General features: G+C 43.8%; 1 protein-coding gene across 1 annotated transcript in view; it reads right to left on the reverse strand.

Moving 5' to 3' along the window:
* The window catches only part of LMOD1 (leiomodin 1), a 46,396-nt gene that overhangs the window by 15,992 nt on the left and 10,644 nt on the right, over nucleotides 1-19,760 (reverse strand). Inside the window, exon 2 of the mRNA XM_077295323.1 lies at nucleotides 9,475-10,869. Coding sequence (XP_077151438.1) covers nucleotides 9,475-10,869 — 1,395 coding nt within the window. The remainder of the gene's footprint in view (nucleotides 1-9,474; nucleotides 10,870-19,760) is intronic.

The following is a 19,760-nucleotide window of genomic DNA, read 5'->3' on the forward strand; positions in this document are numbered from 1 at the left end:
CTGATATTCTCCCCCCATACCGTTAGTCGGTACGGGGTTCTTGGGTATTCAGCGTGGATATTTTTGCAGGGTTTTTCGCTGACCACATAAGTCCGCTTTTCTATATTTCTGCTATTATTTAGTGGGCCTCTCTTTGCTGAATCTAGTTCATACCTACGTTTGTCCTTTCCTCTTACCTCACCGTTATTATTTGTTGGGGGCTTGTATCTACTTTGGGGGTATTTCTCTGGAGGCAAGCGAGGTCTGTATTTCCTCTGAAAGGGTTAGTTAGATCTCCGGCTGGCGCGAGACGTCTAGAACCAACGTAGGCACGTTCCCCGGCTGCTATTATTTGTGGGCTAGGATCAGGTATGTGGTCAGCTCAGTTACCACCTCCCTAAGAGCTAGTTTTTATGTTTGCAGACTTTGCTTAAGACCCTGAGATCCTTTTGCCATTAGGATCACAACAGTATGCCAGGCCACTGAATAGTTAATGCATTGCAGAAGTGGGATTAAAAGAAAAGAAAGAAGTTCTGAGTTTTTTTTTTTTTTTTCTTCGTCCCCTTTACCTCTGAATGGCTTGAAACTCTGCTGCAGACATGAATTTGCAAACCTTGATTACTAGTGTGGATCAGCTTGCTGCTCGTGTGCAGGGCATTCAGGATTTTGTAATTGGCAGTCCTATGTCAGAACCTAAGATTCCTATTCCTGAGCTGTTCTCTGGAGATCGATTTAAATTTAGGAATTTTAGGAATAATTGTAAATAGTTTCTATCTTTGAGACCTCGTTCGTCTGGAGACTCAGCTCAGCAGGTTAAAATTGTTATCTCCTTCTTGCGGGGCGACCCTCAGGATTGGGCTTTCTCATTGGCGCCTGGAGATCCGGCATTGGCGAATATTGATGCGTTTTTTCTGGCACTCGGATTGCTTTATGAGGAGCCCAATCTTGAAATTCAGGCAGAGAAGGCTTTGCTGGCTATTTCTCAGGGCCAGGATGAAGCCGAAGTGTATTGCCAAAAATTTCGTAAATGGTCCGTGCTTACTCAGTGGAATGAGTGTGCTCTGGCCGCAAATTTCAGAAATGGCCTTTCTGAGACCATTAAGAATGTGATGGTGGGCTTTCCCATTCCTACAGGTCTAAATGATTCTATGACGCTGGCCATTCAGATTGATCGGCGTTTGCGGGAGCGCAAATCCGTTCAACCTTTGGCGGTGTTGTCTGAACAGACACCTGATTTAATGCAATGTGATAGAGTTCAGACTAGAGCTGAACGGCAAAATCATAGACGTCAGAATGGGTTGTGTTTTTACTGTGGTGATTCTACACATGTTATATCAGCATGCTCTAAACGCCTAACAAAGTTTGTTAGTCCTGTCGCCGTTGGTAACTTGCAGCCTAAATTTATTTTGTCTGTGACTTTAATTTGCTCATTGTCTTCTTACCCTGTTATGGCGTTTGTGGATTCAGGCGCTGCCCTGAGTCTTATGGACTTGTCATTTGCCAGGCGCTGTGGTTTTGTCCTGGAGCCTTTAGAAAATCCTATTCCTCTTAGAGGAATTGATGCTACGCCATTGGCAGAGAATAAACCGCAGTATTGGACACAAGTGACCATGTGCATGACTCCTGAACATCGGGAGGTGATTCGTTTTCTTGTTCTGCATAAAATGCATGATTTGGTCGTTTTGGGTCTGCCATGGTTGCAGGCTCATAATCCTGTTCTGGATTGGAGGGCTATGTCTGTGTCAAGTTGGGGTTGTCAGGGAATTCATTGCGATTCCCCGCTGGTGTCTATTGCTTCCTCTACTCCTTCAGAAGTTCCTGAGTTTTTGCTTGACTATCAGGATGTGTTCAGTGAGTCCAAGGCCAGTGCTCTTCCTCCTCATAGGGACTGTGACTGCGCTATAGATTTGATTCCTGGTAGCAAGTTTCCTAAGGGACGATTATTTAATCTGTCGGTACCTGAGCATGCTGCGATGCGGTCTTATATAAAGGAGTCTTTGGAGAAAGGACATATTCGTCCATCCTCTTCCCCTCTTGGTGCGGGATTCTTTTTTGTGGCCAAGAAAGACGGATCTTTGAGACCTTGTATAGACTATCGGCTTCTGAATAAAATCACGGTTAAATTTCAGTACCCTCTGCCACTATTGTCGGACTTGTTTGCTCGGATTAAGGGTGCCTGTTGGTTCATCAAGATAGATCTTCGTGGTGCGTACAACCTTGTGCGCATTAGGCAGGGAGATGAATGGAAAACTGCATTTAATACGCCCGAAGGTCATTTTGAGTACTTGGTGATGCCTTTTGGGCTCTCTAATGCCCCTTCAGTGTTTCAATCTTTTATGCATGACATCTTCCGGAAGTATCTAGATAAATTTGTGATTGTTTATCTGGATGACATTTTAGTTTTTTCTGATGATTGGGATTCTCATGTAAAGCAGGTCAGGATGGTGTTTCAGGTTTTGCGTGATAATGCTTTGTTTGTGAAGGGCTCAAAGTGTCTCTTTGGAGTGCAGAAGGTTTCCTTTTTGGGTTTTATCTTTTCCCCTTCTGCTGTGGAGATGGACCCAGTCAAGGTCCGAGCTATTCATGATTGGACTCAACCCACGTCTGTTAAGAGTCTTCAGAAGTTCTTGGGTTTTGCTAACTTCTACCGTCGTTTTATCGCTAACTTCTCTAGCGTTGTTAAACCTTTGACGGATATGACCAAGAAAGGTTCTGATGTTGCTAATTGGGCTCCTGCAGCCGTGAAGGCCTTCCAGGAGCTGAAGCGCCGGTTTACTTCGGCGCCTGTTTTGTGCCAGCCTGATGTCTCACTTCCCTTTCAGGTGGAAGTGGATGCTTCTGAGATTGGTGCAGGAGCTGTTTTGTCGCAGAGAGGCTCTGGTTGCTCTATGATGAAACCATGTGCTTTCTTTTCTAGGAAGTTTTCGCCGGCTGAGCGGAATTATGATGTTGGTAATCGGGAGTTGTTGGCCATGAAGTGGGCATTTGAGGAGTGGCGTCATTGGCTCGAGGGAGCTAGGCATCGTGTGGTGGTCTTGACTGATCACAAAAACCTGATGTATCTCGAGTCTGCTAAACGCCTGAATCCTAGACAGGCTCGTTGGTCATTGTTTTTCTCCCGTTTTGACTTTGTGGTCTCATACCTGCCTGGTTCGAAAAATGTGAAGGCGGATGCTCTCTCTAGGAGCTTTGTGCCTGATTCTCCTGGAGTCTCAGAGCCGGCTGGTATTCTTAAAGAGGGAGTGATTTTGTCAGCCATATCTCCTGATTTGCGACGTGTGTTGCAGAGATTTCAGGCTGGTAGACCTGACTCTTGTCCACCTGATAGACTGTTTGTTCCTGATAAATGGACCAGCAGAGTTATTTCCGAGGTTCATTCCTCGGTGTTGGCGGGGCATCCTGGGATTTTTGGTACCAGAGATTTGGTGGCTAGGTCCTTTTGGTGGCCTTCCTTGTCACGGGATGTGCATGCTTTTGTGCAGTCCTGTGGGACTTGTGCTCGGGCTAAGCCTTGCTGTTCTCGTGCCAGCGGGTTGCTTTTGCCCTTGCCCGTCCCGAAGAGGCCTTGGACACACATTTCCATGGATTTCATTTCAGATCTTCCGGTGTCTCAGGGAATGTCTGTTGTCTGGGTGGTGTGTGATCGTTTTTCCAAGATGGTCCATTTGGTGCCCTTGCCTAAGTTGCCTTCCTCTTCCGATCTGGTTCCTTTGTTTTTTCAGAATGTGGTTCGTTTGCACGGCATTCCTGAGCATATCGTGTCTGACAGAGGATCCCAGTTTGTGTCCAGATTCTGGCGATCTTTTTGTGCTAAGATGGGCATTGATCTGTCGTTCTCGTCTGCCTTTCATCCTCAGACTAATGGCCAAACGGAGCGAACTAATCAGACGCTGGAGGCTTATTTGAGATGTTTTGTTTCTGCGGATCAGGATGATTGGGTGACCTTCTTGCCATTGGCTGAGTTTGCCCTCAATAATCGGGCTAGTTCCGCCACCTTGGTTTCGCCATTTTTCTGCAACTCTGGTTTTCATCCTCGTTTCTCCTCGGGTCATGTTGAGCCTTCTGACTGTCCTGGGGTGGATTCTGTGGTTGATAGGTTGCAGCGGACTTGGAATCATGTGGTGGACAACTTGAAGTTGTCACAGGAGAAGGCCCAGCGTTTTGCCAACCGCCGCCGCGGTGTGGGTCCCCGACTTCGTGTTGGGGATTTGGTTTGGTTGTCTTCTCGGTTTGTCCCTCTGAAGGTTTCCTCTCCTAAGTTTAAGCCTCGCTTTATTGGTCCTTATAGAATTTTGGAGGTCCTTAATCCGGTCTCTTTTCGCTTGGATCTTCCTGCGTCGTTTGCCATTCACAATGTGTTCCATAGGTCTTTGTTGCGGCGGTACATTGTGCCTGTGGTCCCTGCTGTTGACCCTCCTGCTCCGGTCTTGGTTGAGGGCGAGTTGGAGTATGTGGTGGAGAAGATCTTAGATTCTCGTCTCTGTAGACGGAGGCTTCAGTATCTGGTCAAATGGAAGGGCTATGGTCAGGAGGATAATTCCTGGGTGGTCGCCTCTGATGTTCATGCGGCTGATTTGGTTCGTGCTTTTCACGCTGCCCATCCTGATCGCCCTGGTGGTCGTGGTGAGGGTTCGGTGACCCCTCCTTAAAGGGGGGGTACTGTTATGAACTATACTTTTGGGCTCCCTCTTGTGGTCACTCGCGGTATGGCTCTTGGATTCTCTTTCCTCAGTTTGGTAGTCACCTGTTCGTTAAGTGTCTGGGTGTTTCTATTTAAACTTCCTGGAATCTTAGTCCAGTGCCTGGCATCCATGTAATCAGTCCTAGTCTGTTGCTCTTGTCTGCTGGTCCTGATTTTGCAACATAAGCTAAGTCCTGCTTTCTTGTTTTTGTTTGTTTGTTTGTATTATTCTGTTTTTTTGTCCAGCTTGTTCATAATGTTATTCCTGATTTTGCTGGAAGCTCTTGGGGTGCTGATATTCTCCCCCCATACCGTTAGTCGGTACGGGGGTTCTTGGGTATTCAGCGTGGATATTTTTGCAGGGTTTTTCACTGACCACATAAGTCTGCTTTTCTATATTTCTTCTATTATTTAGTGGGCCTCTCTTTGCTGAATCTAGTTCATACCTACGTTTGTCCTTTCCTCTTACCTCACCGTTATTATTTGTTGGGGGCTTGTATCTACTTTGGGGGTATTTCTCTGGAGGCAAGCGAGGTCTGTATTTCCTCTGAAAGGGTTAGTTAGATCTCCGGCTGGCGCGAGATGTCTAGAACCAATGTAGGCACGTTCCCCGGCTGCTATTATTTGTGCGCTAGGATCAGGTATGTGGTCAGCTCAGTTACCACCTCCCTAAGAGCTAGTTTTTATGTTTGCAGACTTTGCTTAAGACCCTGAGATCCTTTTGCCATTAGGATCACAACAGGCTGCTGCAGAGAGGACTTTTTGTGCTGATAGCTGAAAGAGAGAGGAACTGTGTCCTGATATAGCTGCAAGAGAGCCATGAAGATACAGAGGAAGGGATTTACAGTTTCCAGGAGCATCCCTAGGATCCAGAAGCTAGGAGAAGACCACGTTTCACAGAGCTGACAGAAAGCCGTGCACACCACCATATTAGACTGCTGGGGCCCCACCTGGGACTGGATCTGATTCTCTAACATCACCGTGAGTTTGTTCCTGTTTGGTGCACCTGTTAGGGCCCAGTGTAGGCTTCAATAGTCAGTACACGGGAGCCGTGTGGCCTGCTTAGTAAAGGCCAGGGAGGTTATATGTAGAGTAGCATCATCACTTGTTTATTGTTTACATTTGCTGATTAGACATATTTTGAGTCTGTAATAGTTGTAGCAGCGTGCTATTTTACGGGAAAGATAACGTTTATAACTCTTGTAAATTGTCTTTTGCCATTGTACCATTGTATACCCCTGTTTGCATCTTCCTCATTCACTTCATCCCTTGCCTTCCAATAAATCTACCCTTTGTTGTTTGCACCTCATCTTGTGTACAGTGGCCTTCCTGCACCGTGGTGGTCCCCCGGCCATCGCTTCACACAGACCCCCCCACGGTCCCGCACAGACCCCGCCCGCACAGAGATATGCAGTCTCCGCCCACGCACCGTCCACACTCCATTATAGTGCATTATTGCACTATGGGAACTTCCGATTCCGATATCGCAAAAATATCAGAACTCGGTATCGGAATTCCGATACAGCGAATATCGGTGATACCCGATATTTGCAGTATCAGAATGCTCAACACTAGTAGTCACATAGAAAGCACCACCAAAATTTGCAATGAAAATGGAAACAAAAAATATTTTCACATTGTTAGTTCTTCTTAGGCCGGAGTCACACTTATCGTATGAAAAATCGGTCCGATTTTTTCAGCCGAGAGTCGCCGGAGTGTTCTCCTGTGTAATGCGTTTGCAATGCGATTATGCCATTTTCTCGCATCTATGTATACGTATGACATCCGTATGGCTTTACATTTCTCACTGCTTTTCCTCATTGAATTTAATGGTTCAATGGGCTGAAATGAGGAAAATGTGTGCGTATTTCTCGCAAGTCACACGGATGGTCCGTGTGGTGTGCAATTTTTTTCTTGCATACATAGACTTGCATTGACGATACTCGGCCAATATACATGTAAAATCGCAGCATGCTGAATACGCCCGAGAAAAAAAATGGTGGTGAGCTGCCCCATAGATTAACAGTGGTTCGAGTGGTGCTATGTAATGTTTTCTCGCATAGCACTTGTCCGTACTCAACGCTAGTGTGACCCCGGCCGTAGATTGAGATTTTAATTTACATTTTTCAAAGATACAACATTCATTACTCTTTAACCCCTTTCCTCACCTTGGGTTTTTCAGTTTATGAGTTTTTGATTTTTGCTCCCCTTCTTCCCAGAGCCATAACTTTTTTATTTTTCCATCAAAATGGCCACGTGAGGGCTTTTTTTTTTGTGGGACGAGTTGTAGTTTTAATCAAAATAATTGGTTTTATTATTTATTATTATTTATTATTATTTATTTATATAGCACCATTAATTCCATGGTGCTGTACATGAGAAAGGGGTTACATACAGGGTTATAGCTTTCATTTACAGTAAACAGGTTTACAGTGACACACTGGTACAGAGGGGAGAGAACCCTGTCCTTGCGGACTTACATTCTATGGGATAGTGGGGAAGATACAGAAGGTAGGGGTTTTACCATATTTACCATACCAATATACCATATTTTACTATATGGTTTTACCATATAGTGTACTGGAAAAAAAATCAATGTACGGTGAAATTGCACAATAAGTGCAATTTCACAATTGTTTTTTCTTGTTTTACCATGTTCACTAAATGCTATAACTGACATTATGATTCTCCCGGTCATTTTGAGTTTGGAGATACCAAACACTTATAGGTTCTTTTTTATTTATGTGGTGAAAAAGAAACCCAAAGTTTGTGAAAAAATAAATTAAAAAATAGCATCTCCATATTTTGTGATCTGGGGCGGCGCTCATAGCAGTCTGGCAATGACAACCACAGGGGTCTCCTGCAGATCCCAGGTTGTCATGACAACCCATCGGCAACTCGCGCTCATGTGACATGGGCAACGATGGGCAAAGCTAATGACGCGCTTCCAGAGCCATCACGTTAAATGCCGCTGTCAGAGATTGAAACCTATGACATACCAATACGTCATAGTTCGTAAAGGGGTTAAAATAGTTGTCCGGTACCTATAATGCCCTTTATAAACATCTATCTTTAAGCCCTAACCACTTTTGTAATTATTTTTATTGTAACATTCCATACTATTCTCTCTATATCTGTTTTTTTTACTTTTTTACTTATTTTTGCATTTCATTGAGGGGATTATCAAAAGAGAGATTACAGGAGGATGGACCTATAGTCACTTCTCTGCAGCCTTTGTCACCTCTCCACTAAAACTGGACATCATCAGGGGGTGGCACTGCAGTTACGTATTACAGCTTCCGTCCTCATCGTCCACTGATGGCATCCTCTTTCAGAGGGGGTGATTGAGAAGTGACCGCAGCTTCTGTCCCCGCCGCCCACATTTTCAGTGGCCGCCTCCACACTTCTGTTATCACTAACACAGTCCTTGCTTCTGTTACCATCGCAACTCTATCCCTGAAATGTATTGTTATTAGGGTGCGGTGATAAAGCAATGTGAGTGACAGTAGTGTCACCCCTTGATGACGATTCATTTCAGAGCAGCGAAAACTGTGGGGTGGTCACTAACTCTGCTTCTATCAAAGACCCCCTGACGACTATTCATTTCAGTGTAAGAGGTGGTGGTGTCAGAGGCAGGGACTGTGACAGGGGCCACTGATGTGGGTGGCAGGGACAGAAGCTGCAGTCACTTCTCCATCACTGCCCCGAAATAGGATTTCATCAGGGGATAGAAGTGACAGAAACCGTTGTAAGTAACTGCAGCGCTGCCCCATGATGACGTCCTGTCTTAGTGTTTGTGTGAGAAAAGTTGCAGAGAAGTGAGTGAAGCGCCATCCACTTCTGACATTCATCACAAGAAGTAAAGAAGAAAATCTATTATTATTAGATTAGGCGGGCTGCCCAGCACTCTATAAGTGCATCCAGGTACGGACTGGGGCTGAAATTCAGTTCTGGCATTTGTTCATCAATCATGAACCAGATGGGATATATTATTAATATTACCCTGGATGGAGGAAAGGAAGATTTACTACAAGACCAATATTTCTAATGATACCCGTGGCCTGCTGGGGTAAGTGACGGAGTCAGCAACTTTGTGCTCCATCACAACTATTAACAGCATGAGTGTCTTGAGAACACCGATTCTGTTAACAATGTAGCAGACAAGGCAGCTCACGACCAGAGAGGCCCTTCTGGCATTTGCCAGAATTGCCAGATGCCCAGTCTGGCCCTGAGTGCATCCCACTGGGAGAGTGCATTAGTATTGTGATCAGGTATTGGCAAGTATGCCTGCTGTTTTTGCTTACTGTGCTGTCTTTTAGTCAGCAGATTTACAGAATGAATGGGAAGACCTTAGTATTGAAAGCTATAAAAAAAAGCTAGCAGGTTTTAATTAATGTAATATCTTGTCTTGCGACATACCTCATTAAATAGTACCTATCACCAGAATAAACGCCATTTTATATTCATTCCGTAATTAAAAAATAATAAGCATTGTAAATATAATAAATAAATAAAATAGATTAGAATAGATTAGATTATGTAAATTGCTGACTCTGTTGAAAATTGCCGCCAGTCACCCGAGCTGGAAGATCCCGGCGTGCCTAGCAGTACTACATGACTCTCCTACACTGAACACTCTTTTCTCTGCCCTAAACAGAAAGGCCAACATGCTCGTCAAACACTTTACACACTGTCTTCCATTTAGTTGATTAACAAAAAGATTGTGAAGACATCAAGACTAAAATCCATCCAAAATAGGTAGCAGTTTTTACTGAATGTCTTATATTTTCAGAGCCTTATGTCATGTAACGTACCTTTTTAAGCTGCTTAATATTACTGGACCTAATTGATTCAAGAAGCTGATCTCTTGAGTTCTTCTCAGCAGGCCCAGTCTTGTCTACTATTCTCCTCTGTGAAGCAGGGGACAATGAGTTTCGAATGTTCTCTGTAAACAGTGGTGGAGCCAGAGGAGCCATTGGTGGAGGAGGTGGTGGAGGGGCAGGTGGTCCTAATTTTTTGGAAGTGCCCTTTTGGAGATTGTTGGTGACTGGCTTTACCAAAGATTTGCTGGGCTCTTTTGGAGGAGGAATTACTTTGGGAACTTCTAAACATTTCTTCTTGTTTTCTGCTTCTTTTAATGCTTTCTGTTCTGCCATCCTCCGTTGCCTTTGTTTGTCCATGTTGCGACTTAGCAAGTTAGTAACAGTCATGCGGGGCCCTGCAAGTTCAAAGTGGTATCCAAGTTTTAAGAGAGTGGTGTTTTCTTTTAATATCTTCGCTATTTCCATCTCAGTTTTCCCACCACATATGTGACGTTGATTATGGAAGCGAAGTTCAGTAAGCGTGTCATTGTGTTGCAGAGCTCTGAATATGGCTAATATGCCCTTTCCAGTGATGTGGTTGGAGTCCAGATTGATACTAATAATAATCTTATTGGACTTCAACATGGCAGCAATAGCCAATGCAATATGGTCATCAGCTCGTGTGTTGGCCAAGGAAAAGATCTTAACCACAGTGTTGAACTCTAAGGCCTCTGTAAAACTCATCAGTGTTTCAATGGTAATACAGTCTGAATTGTTCAGGTTGAGCTCTGTTAGCTCGGCTTCGTTATTTTTCACTTTTTCTAGAAGTTCATCAAAAATACTTGATGATTCATCATCTTTGTTCTCCTCTGCTGCATTTTTAGATCCATTTTCATTTCGCTGTAGCTCCGGGCTTTGCAAATTTTTATTTTCTTGTTCACTCACTTGTTTTTCCTTTGTAAGGTCTTTGCTACCTTGGGTGCTCTCTAGTTTCTCTTTTTTCTCAAGGGTCTTGTCGGAACTTTTTTTATTCTCCAGTTTGTTTTCAGTTTGTACACCTGCAGCTTCTTTCTTTTCTGCAATCTTCTCTACGTTATCATCAACAGCTATTTTTTCGAATTTATCCTTCCCTATTTGTTTTGGACCTTTTTCTCCATCTAGCTTTTTAGATGCAGTTTTTTCTAATTTCTCTTTATCAACCACACTACTGTTTTTCTCTTGCCGGAATCTTTCCCTCATTTTGCTGACTCTTTCATCCTTTGGTTTCTCTGTATCTCTATTTGCCTTTATTTTGGTGTCTTTTGTATCCTCCAGTTTTTTATTTGAAACAGCTTCTTTTCCAGGAATCTCCTTTACTTTGTCTTCTTTTTGTGATTGTTCTTTCGCCTTTACTGAAGATTTTCCACTCTGAAAAAGTTATTTGAAGTCAGTTAAATTTTAGCTTAGTTTTAGAATTTATACATTTTATAGGTATAGTGAGATTATAGGGAATCTATCACCACATTTGACCTATCTAAACTATTAATATGGCCATACAGGTTATAGAATGCTAATAAAAGTCCTCCCTGTGTGTCGCATGTTAGCTGTGTTGTTGCTGAGAAATCTTTTATCACTTTATATAAATGACCCCTTCCAGGCTCTGGGGAGGATGATGTCTGGAGATAACTCTGCCTCCGGAGCTTGTTTTACCTGAAGGAGGAGTTACCAGTGTGATGTGTAATGGTTATCAGTGTTACCAGTGTGATGTGTAATGGTTACCAGTGTGATGTGTAATTGTTACCACTGCTCCCAGTGTGATGTGTAATGGTTACCAGTGTGATGTGTAATAGTTACCACTCCTCCCAGTGTGATGTGTAATGGTTATCAATGTTACCAGTGTGATGTGTAATGGTTACCAGTGTGATGTGTAATAGTTATCACTGCTACCAGTGTGATGTGTAATGGTTATCAGTGTTACCAGTGTGATGTGTAATGGTTACCGGTGTGATGTGTAATAGTTACCACTGCTACCAGTGTGATGTGTAATGGTTATCAGTGTTACCAGTGTGATGTGTAATGGTTACCAGTGCTACAAGTGTGATGTGTAATGGTTATCAATGTTATCAGTACGATGTGTAATGGTTATCAATGTTAACAGTGTGATGTGTAATGGTTACCAGTGTGATGTGTAATGGTTACCAGTGTTTCCAGTTTGATGTGTAATGGTTGCCAGTGTTACCAGTGTGAAGTGACATGGTTACCACTATTACCAGTGTGATGTATAATGATTACCAGTGTTACCAGTGTGATGTGTAATGGTTTCCAGTGCTACAAGTGTGATGTGTAATGGTTATCAATGTTATCAGTATGATGTGTAATAGTTATCAATGTTAACAGTGTGATGTGTAATGGTTACCAGCATGATGTGTAATGGTTACCAGTGTTTCCAGTTTGATGTGTAATGGTTGCCAGTGTTACCAGTGTGAAGTGACATGGTTACCACTATTACCAGTGTGATGTGTAATGGTTACCGGTGTTACCAGTGTGATGTGTAATGGTTACCAATGTGATGTATAATGATTACCAGTGTTACCAGTGTGATGTGTAATGGTTACCAGTGCTACAAGTGTGATGTGTAATGGTTATCAATGTTATCAGTATGATGTGTAATGGTTATCAATGTTAACAGTGTGATGTGTAATGGTTACCAGCATGATGTGTAATGGTTACCAGTGTTTCCAGTTTGATGTGTAATGGTTGCCAGTGTTACCAGTGTGAAGTGACATGGTTACCACTATTACCAGTGTGATGTGTAATGGTTACCGGTGTTACCAGTGTGATGTGTAATGGTTACCGGTGTTGCCAGAGTGATATGAAATAGCCGCTCTCTGCTCTCCTGATAACTGACACATCTGCAGGTTCCTCTCAGCTCCAGCTTTCAGTTCCCAGGAGACAGGGTAGCAATATTGTTGCAATACAGCAGAGCTAAGAGAGAAGCAAAAATGTGTTTGCAAGAAGACAAAGTTCATTTCTCCTGTTCTGTGTTGGTTACTTGTCTCACACTGGTAACTCCCCATTCATGTAAAATAAGCTCTGGGGGCAGAGTTATCTCCAGACACCATCCGTCCCAGAGCCTGGAAGAGGTCACTTACATAAAGTGATAAAAGATGATTTTTCAGCAGCAACACAGCTGATATGAAACACACAGGTAGGACTGTTCTCAGCATTCTATAACCTGTATGGCCATATTAATAGTTTTAGAAACATCAAATGTGGTGACAGATTCACTTTAAACAATTTACAAATGAGAGAAATAAAAAAGAAGCTATTATTATGAACACTTATTTTTTATTAGTAACAATAATAAAAAGCTAATTAACAAAACAATATAAATTACATAATATGGGGGCTAATTTGTCAAAGTGTTTTTTTGCCAGAAAATTGTTGTAAAACACTGTGAAAAGTCAAAAAATGTTGTGATTTTTAGTGTTTTCATTCAGTTTGAATCAACTCTGCCAAAATGGGAAGGAGCCTGGGCAGGACATGGCTTGGCTATGCCCAAACGTCAAGTTCATTAAAAGTGCCGGCATTTCTTATATTAGAAAAACAACTTGAGCACCAACTATAGCATGTTTGCTGAGGTGCACAGAGGTGCATGCCACAGAGAATATGTACCAATATAATTAAGTGCCGTGAATTCAGTGCATCATATTCCAGCAATCCCTTAATTAAGACTGGTGCCTGGTTTTCTTAACCCCTTCACGACATGCGCTGTATTATTACTGCGCATGTCGTGTCTCCCCCTTTGATGTGGGCTCCGGCGCTGAGCCCTCATCAAAGTCGCGACATGTCAGCTGTTTTGTACAGCTGACATGTGCGCGCAATAGCGGCGGGTGAAATCGCGATTCACCCGCCGCTATTAACCTGTTAAATGCCACTGTCAAACGCAGACAGCGGCACTTAACCGGCGCTTCCGGCCGGGCGGCCGGAAATGACCTCATCACCGACCCCCGTCACATGATCGGGGGTCGGAGATGCATCAGGATGGTAACCATAGAGGTCCTTGAGACGTCTATGGTTACTAATGCCGGCCTGCTGTGAGCGCCCCCCTGTGGTCGGCGCTCACAGCACACCTGCATTTCTGCTCTATAGCAGCGAACATCAGATCGCTGCTATGTAGCAGAGCCGATCGGGTTGTGCCTGCTTCTAGCCTCCCATGGAGGCTATTGAAGCATGGCAAAAGTAAAAAAAATTGTAAAAATATGAAAAAAATAAAAAAAATATGAAAGTTTAAATCACCCCCCTTTCGCCACATCCAAAGTAAAACAATAAAAAAAAAATCAAATCTACACATATTTGGTATCGCCGCATTCAGAATCGCCCAAACTATCAATAAAAAAAGCATTAACCTGATCGCTAAACAGCGTAGCGAGAAAAAAATTTGAAACGCCAGAATTACGTTTTTTTGGTTGCCGCGACATTGCATTAAAATGCAATAACGGGCGATCATTAAAAAACGTCAGCTCGGCACACAAAAAATAAGCCCTCACTCGACCCCAGATCACGAAAAATGGAGACGCTACGGGTATCAGAAAATGGCGCTTTTTTTTTAGCAAAGTTTGGAATTTTTTTTCACCACTTAGATAAAAAATAACCTAGACATCTTTGGTGTCTATGAACTCGTAATGACCTGGACCAGTTTTAGCATTTAGTGAACCTAGCAAAAAAGCCAAACAAAAAACAAGTGTGGGATTGCACTTTTTTTGCAATTTCACCACACTTGGAATTTTTTTCCCATTTTCTAGTACAAGACATGGTAAAACCAATGATGACTTTCAAAAGTACAACTCGTCCCACAAAAAACAAGCCCTCACATGGCCATATTGACGGAAAAATAAAAAAGTTATGGCTCTGGGAAGGAGGGGAGCGAAAAACGAAAACACAAAAACGAAAAAGGGCCGCGGCCTTAAAGGGCCATAAAGGAAAGGTTTCCAAAGTCACTTCTACACTAAAGAGGCACTCCCACCAAAAATTGTATCCACTTAAAATATTGCAATCATCATATTGTATAGCACTGTGGACTTGCAATTGCTCATTTTGCCTTTCTACCCAGCTAATTCTTCTCTTTTCCATTAGGTCTATGACATCACATGATTAAAAACTGACTAGCTGAATCATTTTAAGCTTTGTGTAGAAACAGGAGGTCAATTTTCCCAGTATGAGTCATCACTGCAAAAGTCCCTGACAGAGGGAGAAGCGGAGCAGCTGGGTCAGGTGTTGGAAGAAGGGAATGATAAATGCAGGGACAAGAGACTTCCTGCTTCTACACAGAGAAAAGTGAAGAAATAGCTGGATAGAAAGGAAAATGAGCAATTGTAAATACACAGTGCTATATAATATGATGATTGCAATATATTAAGAGGATAAAAACTTTGATGGGGAGTTAACTACACAGTTTTTAACAAAACAAAACGCAAACATCCAGTGAATTGCAAGACAGTTACAGAAACCAACTATTATGTCAGTGAAGATAACATGGAATGGACTATAAAATTACTCAACATTATATATACAGGTGCATCTCACAAAATTAGAATATCGTAAAAAAGTTAATTTATTTCAGTTCTTCAATAGAAAAAGTGAAACTCATATATTACATAGTCATTACAAACAGAGGGATCTATTTCAAGTGTTTATTTCTGTTAATGTTGATTGCAGCGCCCCAGAGTCCTGGTCGTTGCAGTAATGTCGCTCTTCCACTAGGGGGAGTGATGTTACGTCTGATGGTACTAAAGGAGTTCACCTTGCCAGGTATCACAGTCACACACTACACTTTACACTCCAGTCCACCAGGGGGAGCAAAGTTTCTATCTACTAGGGCACTCCTCACACACGGGTAAAACTGGTGGGTTGGATAGGAAGTTAGAGAGAAGCAGACCGGGCTTTGACCAGATAACATCGAGGGAGAAGCAGCCTGGGTTTGACCCAGATAGGTCCTGTCAGGGGTGGGATCCTGACAGAAGCCTAGCAAGAGATAGAACGTTACGGAGCTGCGCCTGCACATCATTGCAGCAGCATCCTAAGAAAGGACACGAAGCGAAGTATATTGTGGAGAGTGAGAACCGAAGTCACAGCACAAGGAGAAATACCGGGAGGAGTCCTGCCCCGAGATCAGCAGCCTCCTTCCGAGGTGCGTAGCCGGTGGCCGGAACACCGAGGGAGTACTGACTCTACGCATTACTCCAGACAACGGCAGGACAGTCAATTCCAAGTTGGTTGCCCAATCTAAATACCTAAGAAGACACGGAGGCAACTGTGGGAGAGGGGCATCTCTAGGGTCCCTATAAATTAACTCCAGGCCTACCCCGTCATACGGGTTGTCCTATCCATATCATCTGGGGGACAGAGAGAGAGAACATCAGAAACATCTACAAAGGTTGTGAGGACTTTCGCGTGGTGCTCAGCAGGGAGGTACAACAATACACAGGCGCTAGTAGGAAGGCTACTGATTTCCTCCTGGCTAAGGGAACTCTGAATGTGCCTTCGGACCGGCCGGACTCAGCCAGCCCTGTGAGCGGTACTCTGGACTGCGGACGCTGAAGTCTTCAGTAAAAGGTAAAGAGACTGCAACCTTTGTGTCCTCGTTATTCATCGCGCCTTACGACGTCCACTATCACCATCCGCACACCTTGGGAAGCCCTGGGGACATACTTCACCTGTGGGAAGGTATACCATCTAGCTGCCATTCCATCACCCCAGCGGACCCCTAGCAGCATCGGTCATCCTGACCGAACACCACAGGTAGCGTCACGAACACTTGACAAACTATCACCTTTAATTGGGCGCCCCTCAGCAGGGCCACGGACCGGGTCGGGCCACCGTGACATCCCCAGAACCGAGACAGAGGGACCTGGTGCCGAGTGCCCCATTGCCCTGTGCGTGGGGGCGATCCATTGATGATTATGTCTTACAGCCAATGAAAACCCAAAAGTCATTATCTCAGTAAATTATAATACTTCATAACACCAGCTTTAAAAAATGATTTTAAAATCTGAAATGTTGGTCTAATGAATTGTATGTTCAGTAAATGCACTCAATACTTGGTTGGGGCTCCTTTGGCATCAATTACTGCATCAATGCAGCGTGGCATGGAGGCGATCAGCCTGTGGCACTGCTGAGGTGTTATGGAAGCCCAGGTTGCTTTGATAGCAGTCTTCAGCTCATCTGCATTGTTGGGTCTGGTGTCTCTCATCTTCTTCTTGACAATACTTTCTATGGGGTTAAGGTCAGGCAGGTTTGCTAACCAATCAAGCACAGTGATACTGAGGTATTTAAACCAGGTATTGGTACTTTTGGCAGTGTGGACAGGTGCCATCTCCTGCTGGAGAGTGAAATTTCCATCTCCAAAAAGCTTGTTGGCAGAGGGAAGCATGAAGTGCTCTAAAATTTCCTTGTAGATGGCTGTGCTGACTTTGGTCTTGATAAAACACAGTGGACCTACACCAGAAGATGACCTGGCTCCTCAAACCATCACTGATTGTAGAAACTTCACACTAGACCTCAAGCAGCTTGGATTGTGTGCCTCTCCACTCTTCCTCCAGACTCTGGGACCTTGCTTTCCAAGCTGCGTTTTACAGTACCAGTAAAAGCTTTGAGATTTCAGAAATCTCGTGTACACATATTGGTGTATTTTCCTAACTGAATTGGAAAGCTGCTGTGTTTTTGCAAAATGCATCATGTGTGTCACTTCTTTCATCATTTTTGCAGCGTTTTTAAACCCATAGAAAGAAATGAGTAAGACGTAGCGAAAAACGCAAGTATCAGGTCTTGCTGCGTTTTTGGTGCAAAAACCTAAGGAAGAGTTGCATCTTGTTTTTTTGGGGCACTAAACTATATCAGCATACACAAGAGACAACAAAAACGTAGCAATTGCACAGTAAAAAATACTGCAAAAACACAGCAAACCCTGATTTTTCTAAGCAGCTACTTTACTGCTGTAAGGGGCTCTAAGGACTGGTACCCGCCCGTACCCCTTTAAGAACCTTCCCGTTTCTTGTCGTAACATGTGGATGTTTTATATTATTGTATATGCTGTTATGTCCCTGTATGCTGCTATATATATTTATTGTATAATGTTATGTATTATAGGGACAGTGTAGTACCGGAGTTTGGTGATTAGATGGAAACACTTCAGGACTTAATAGAAGGTCAGGAATAGATAATAATTAGTTAACATAGGAGGGGCCACTGTGGGGTAAGATAGGAGGATTTCCTGGTTGGAGTTCAGTGGAGCCAGGGAGCTGAGATAGGTCAAGAGGACCAGAGTGCCCATGCAGTCCCGGAGGGCTTTGGAGCCCGGGGCAACACAGTGGGCCCCGCAATGTTAAAGCAAGGGACCCAACCGTCCAAAGCCACCAGGCCAAAAGTGCAGCAGTAAAAAGAAGCAGTGACAGCGGTAGTCAGAGCAGGAGATACCTCAGGAGTCACAGCAGGACAGTACGCAGGTCGATCCAAAAATGTGGCAGCTTACTACTTGGGCTGATGCCCTCATGCCTGTTGCAAAACAGAGAAGGGAACTCCTAAAGGTAGTCAAGCTGGACAGGGAGGATGCTGCGATATTGTGTGGGACGGAACATCCTAGATATGAAGTGAAGGACATAGGAAAAAGCATAGGGAAAGCAAAGGATGCGAACAGTGCCGTACTCTGTGTTGATGCTGTAACTGATGTGGACGTGCTGCGATTGAAACCAAGTAAAGTTCTACGTTTAAAGTTTGAATTGGACTCTGTCTCTTTGTGCGTAACACTGCCAGCAGCGGAACTTCAGCAGCCCCGATGGGACCCTGAGAGTGCAGAGGGTTAAGCAGAAGGTATGCAAGAAAAGGGACATTGTTTATATGTGGCGAGAGGCCAGAGCACGTAACTAGATATGCTCAGCCACAATTACAGCCCTGGTCCTCCCTCATACTGCCAAGAGAGCAGGTTTTGCCTGCAAAAAAAAAAAACGCAACATGTGAATATACTCTAGTCAAGCATGTTTCAGGATTATTAACTTGAGTGCTCTAAAGTGTCCTAAAACAATGCTCTATGTTAGGTAGCACTAAATGCATGGACATAAGCATAGGCATCATAAGTAGTGATGAGCGAGTGTGCACGGATAAGGTGATACTTATCGTTTGTTAATAGAGTATCTTTGGCATGCTCGAATACTATGTTCCAGTTGCCGCGGCTGCATGTCCCACGGCTGTTCAACAGCATCAACACATGCAGGGATTGCTTAACAAACAGGCAATCCCTGCATGTGTTGCGGCGAGACATGCAGTGGCGGCGACTTGAAAATAGTATTCGAACACGCCGAAGATTCTTTATTATCACCTTATTTGAGCACGCTTGCTCATCACTAATCATAAGCATCAAGGATCTATAGAAATTCTATCCATTATCAGCAGAATGTTTAGCTAGTGCTATTTTACGTTTTATTTGGGGTCCATAAAGCGGTTGTCCACTTTCTTAAACGAATCTACCTGATGTGCCCCCTCACAATTCACTGCAAGGTCTAGTTGAGGTGATTATGGAGGAGCCCACCTTGCCTGAAATGCTGTTACCAGAAGTTCAAATATATGCTTTACCACGGTCACATAGATAACCGGAAACAGAACATTAGAAATGTCCATTGACTCACTTGGAAGAGTTTTTAGTGTTCATTCTCTAAGCATGTTCTGTAACATGAACATAGCTAACTGAACAGAAAGTGAAGGTGTAGAGTTGTAACAATGTGAGCATCAATTACATCATACCTCCCAACTTTTGAAGAATAGAAAGATGACAGATGATGCGGTGCGTATAGCATGCCACGGTAAATTTTGACCACGCCCCTGGCCACACCCAATCGACGGCCATCTACCATTTCTTTCTCCCCTGGCAGGTGGAGATGTCAGAGGGGCGCTGGCAGTGAGGGACATTCGGCAGAGGCCTGAAACTGCAGGAAGTAGACCCAAATCCAGGACTGTCCGCTGAGCGGATGGATTCACAGGTCTCTGGTCCAGCGTCCAGGTCAGTGCTACCTAGCAGCTTGGTGGTAGGCCACAAATCTCTAACCTTCCGGCGTCCCTGGCCTTTTGTTTTCATTAGCCAGGGCTGGTGTGACGTCATCTGTGCGTCTTGCTCATCTCTATTTGGGACCTGTGGATTTATTTTTAGGTCAGACAGTCATATTTAAGTCACATGCTGTCCATTTCCTTGTGATCCTCCTTGAGATGGCTCTACTCCTTCATTGGAGTCCAGCTGTGTTTAATTAAACTGACAGGACTTGATTTGGAAA

This window comes from Ranitomeya variabilis, chromosome 3, assembly GCF_051348905.1.
Source record: "Ranitomeya variabilis isolate aRanVar5 chromosome 3, aRanVar5.hap1, whole genome shotgun sequence".
Lineage (NCBI taxonomy): Eukaryota > Metazoa > Chordata > Amphibia > Anura > Dendrobatidae > Ranitomeya > Ranitomeya variabilis.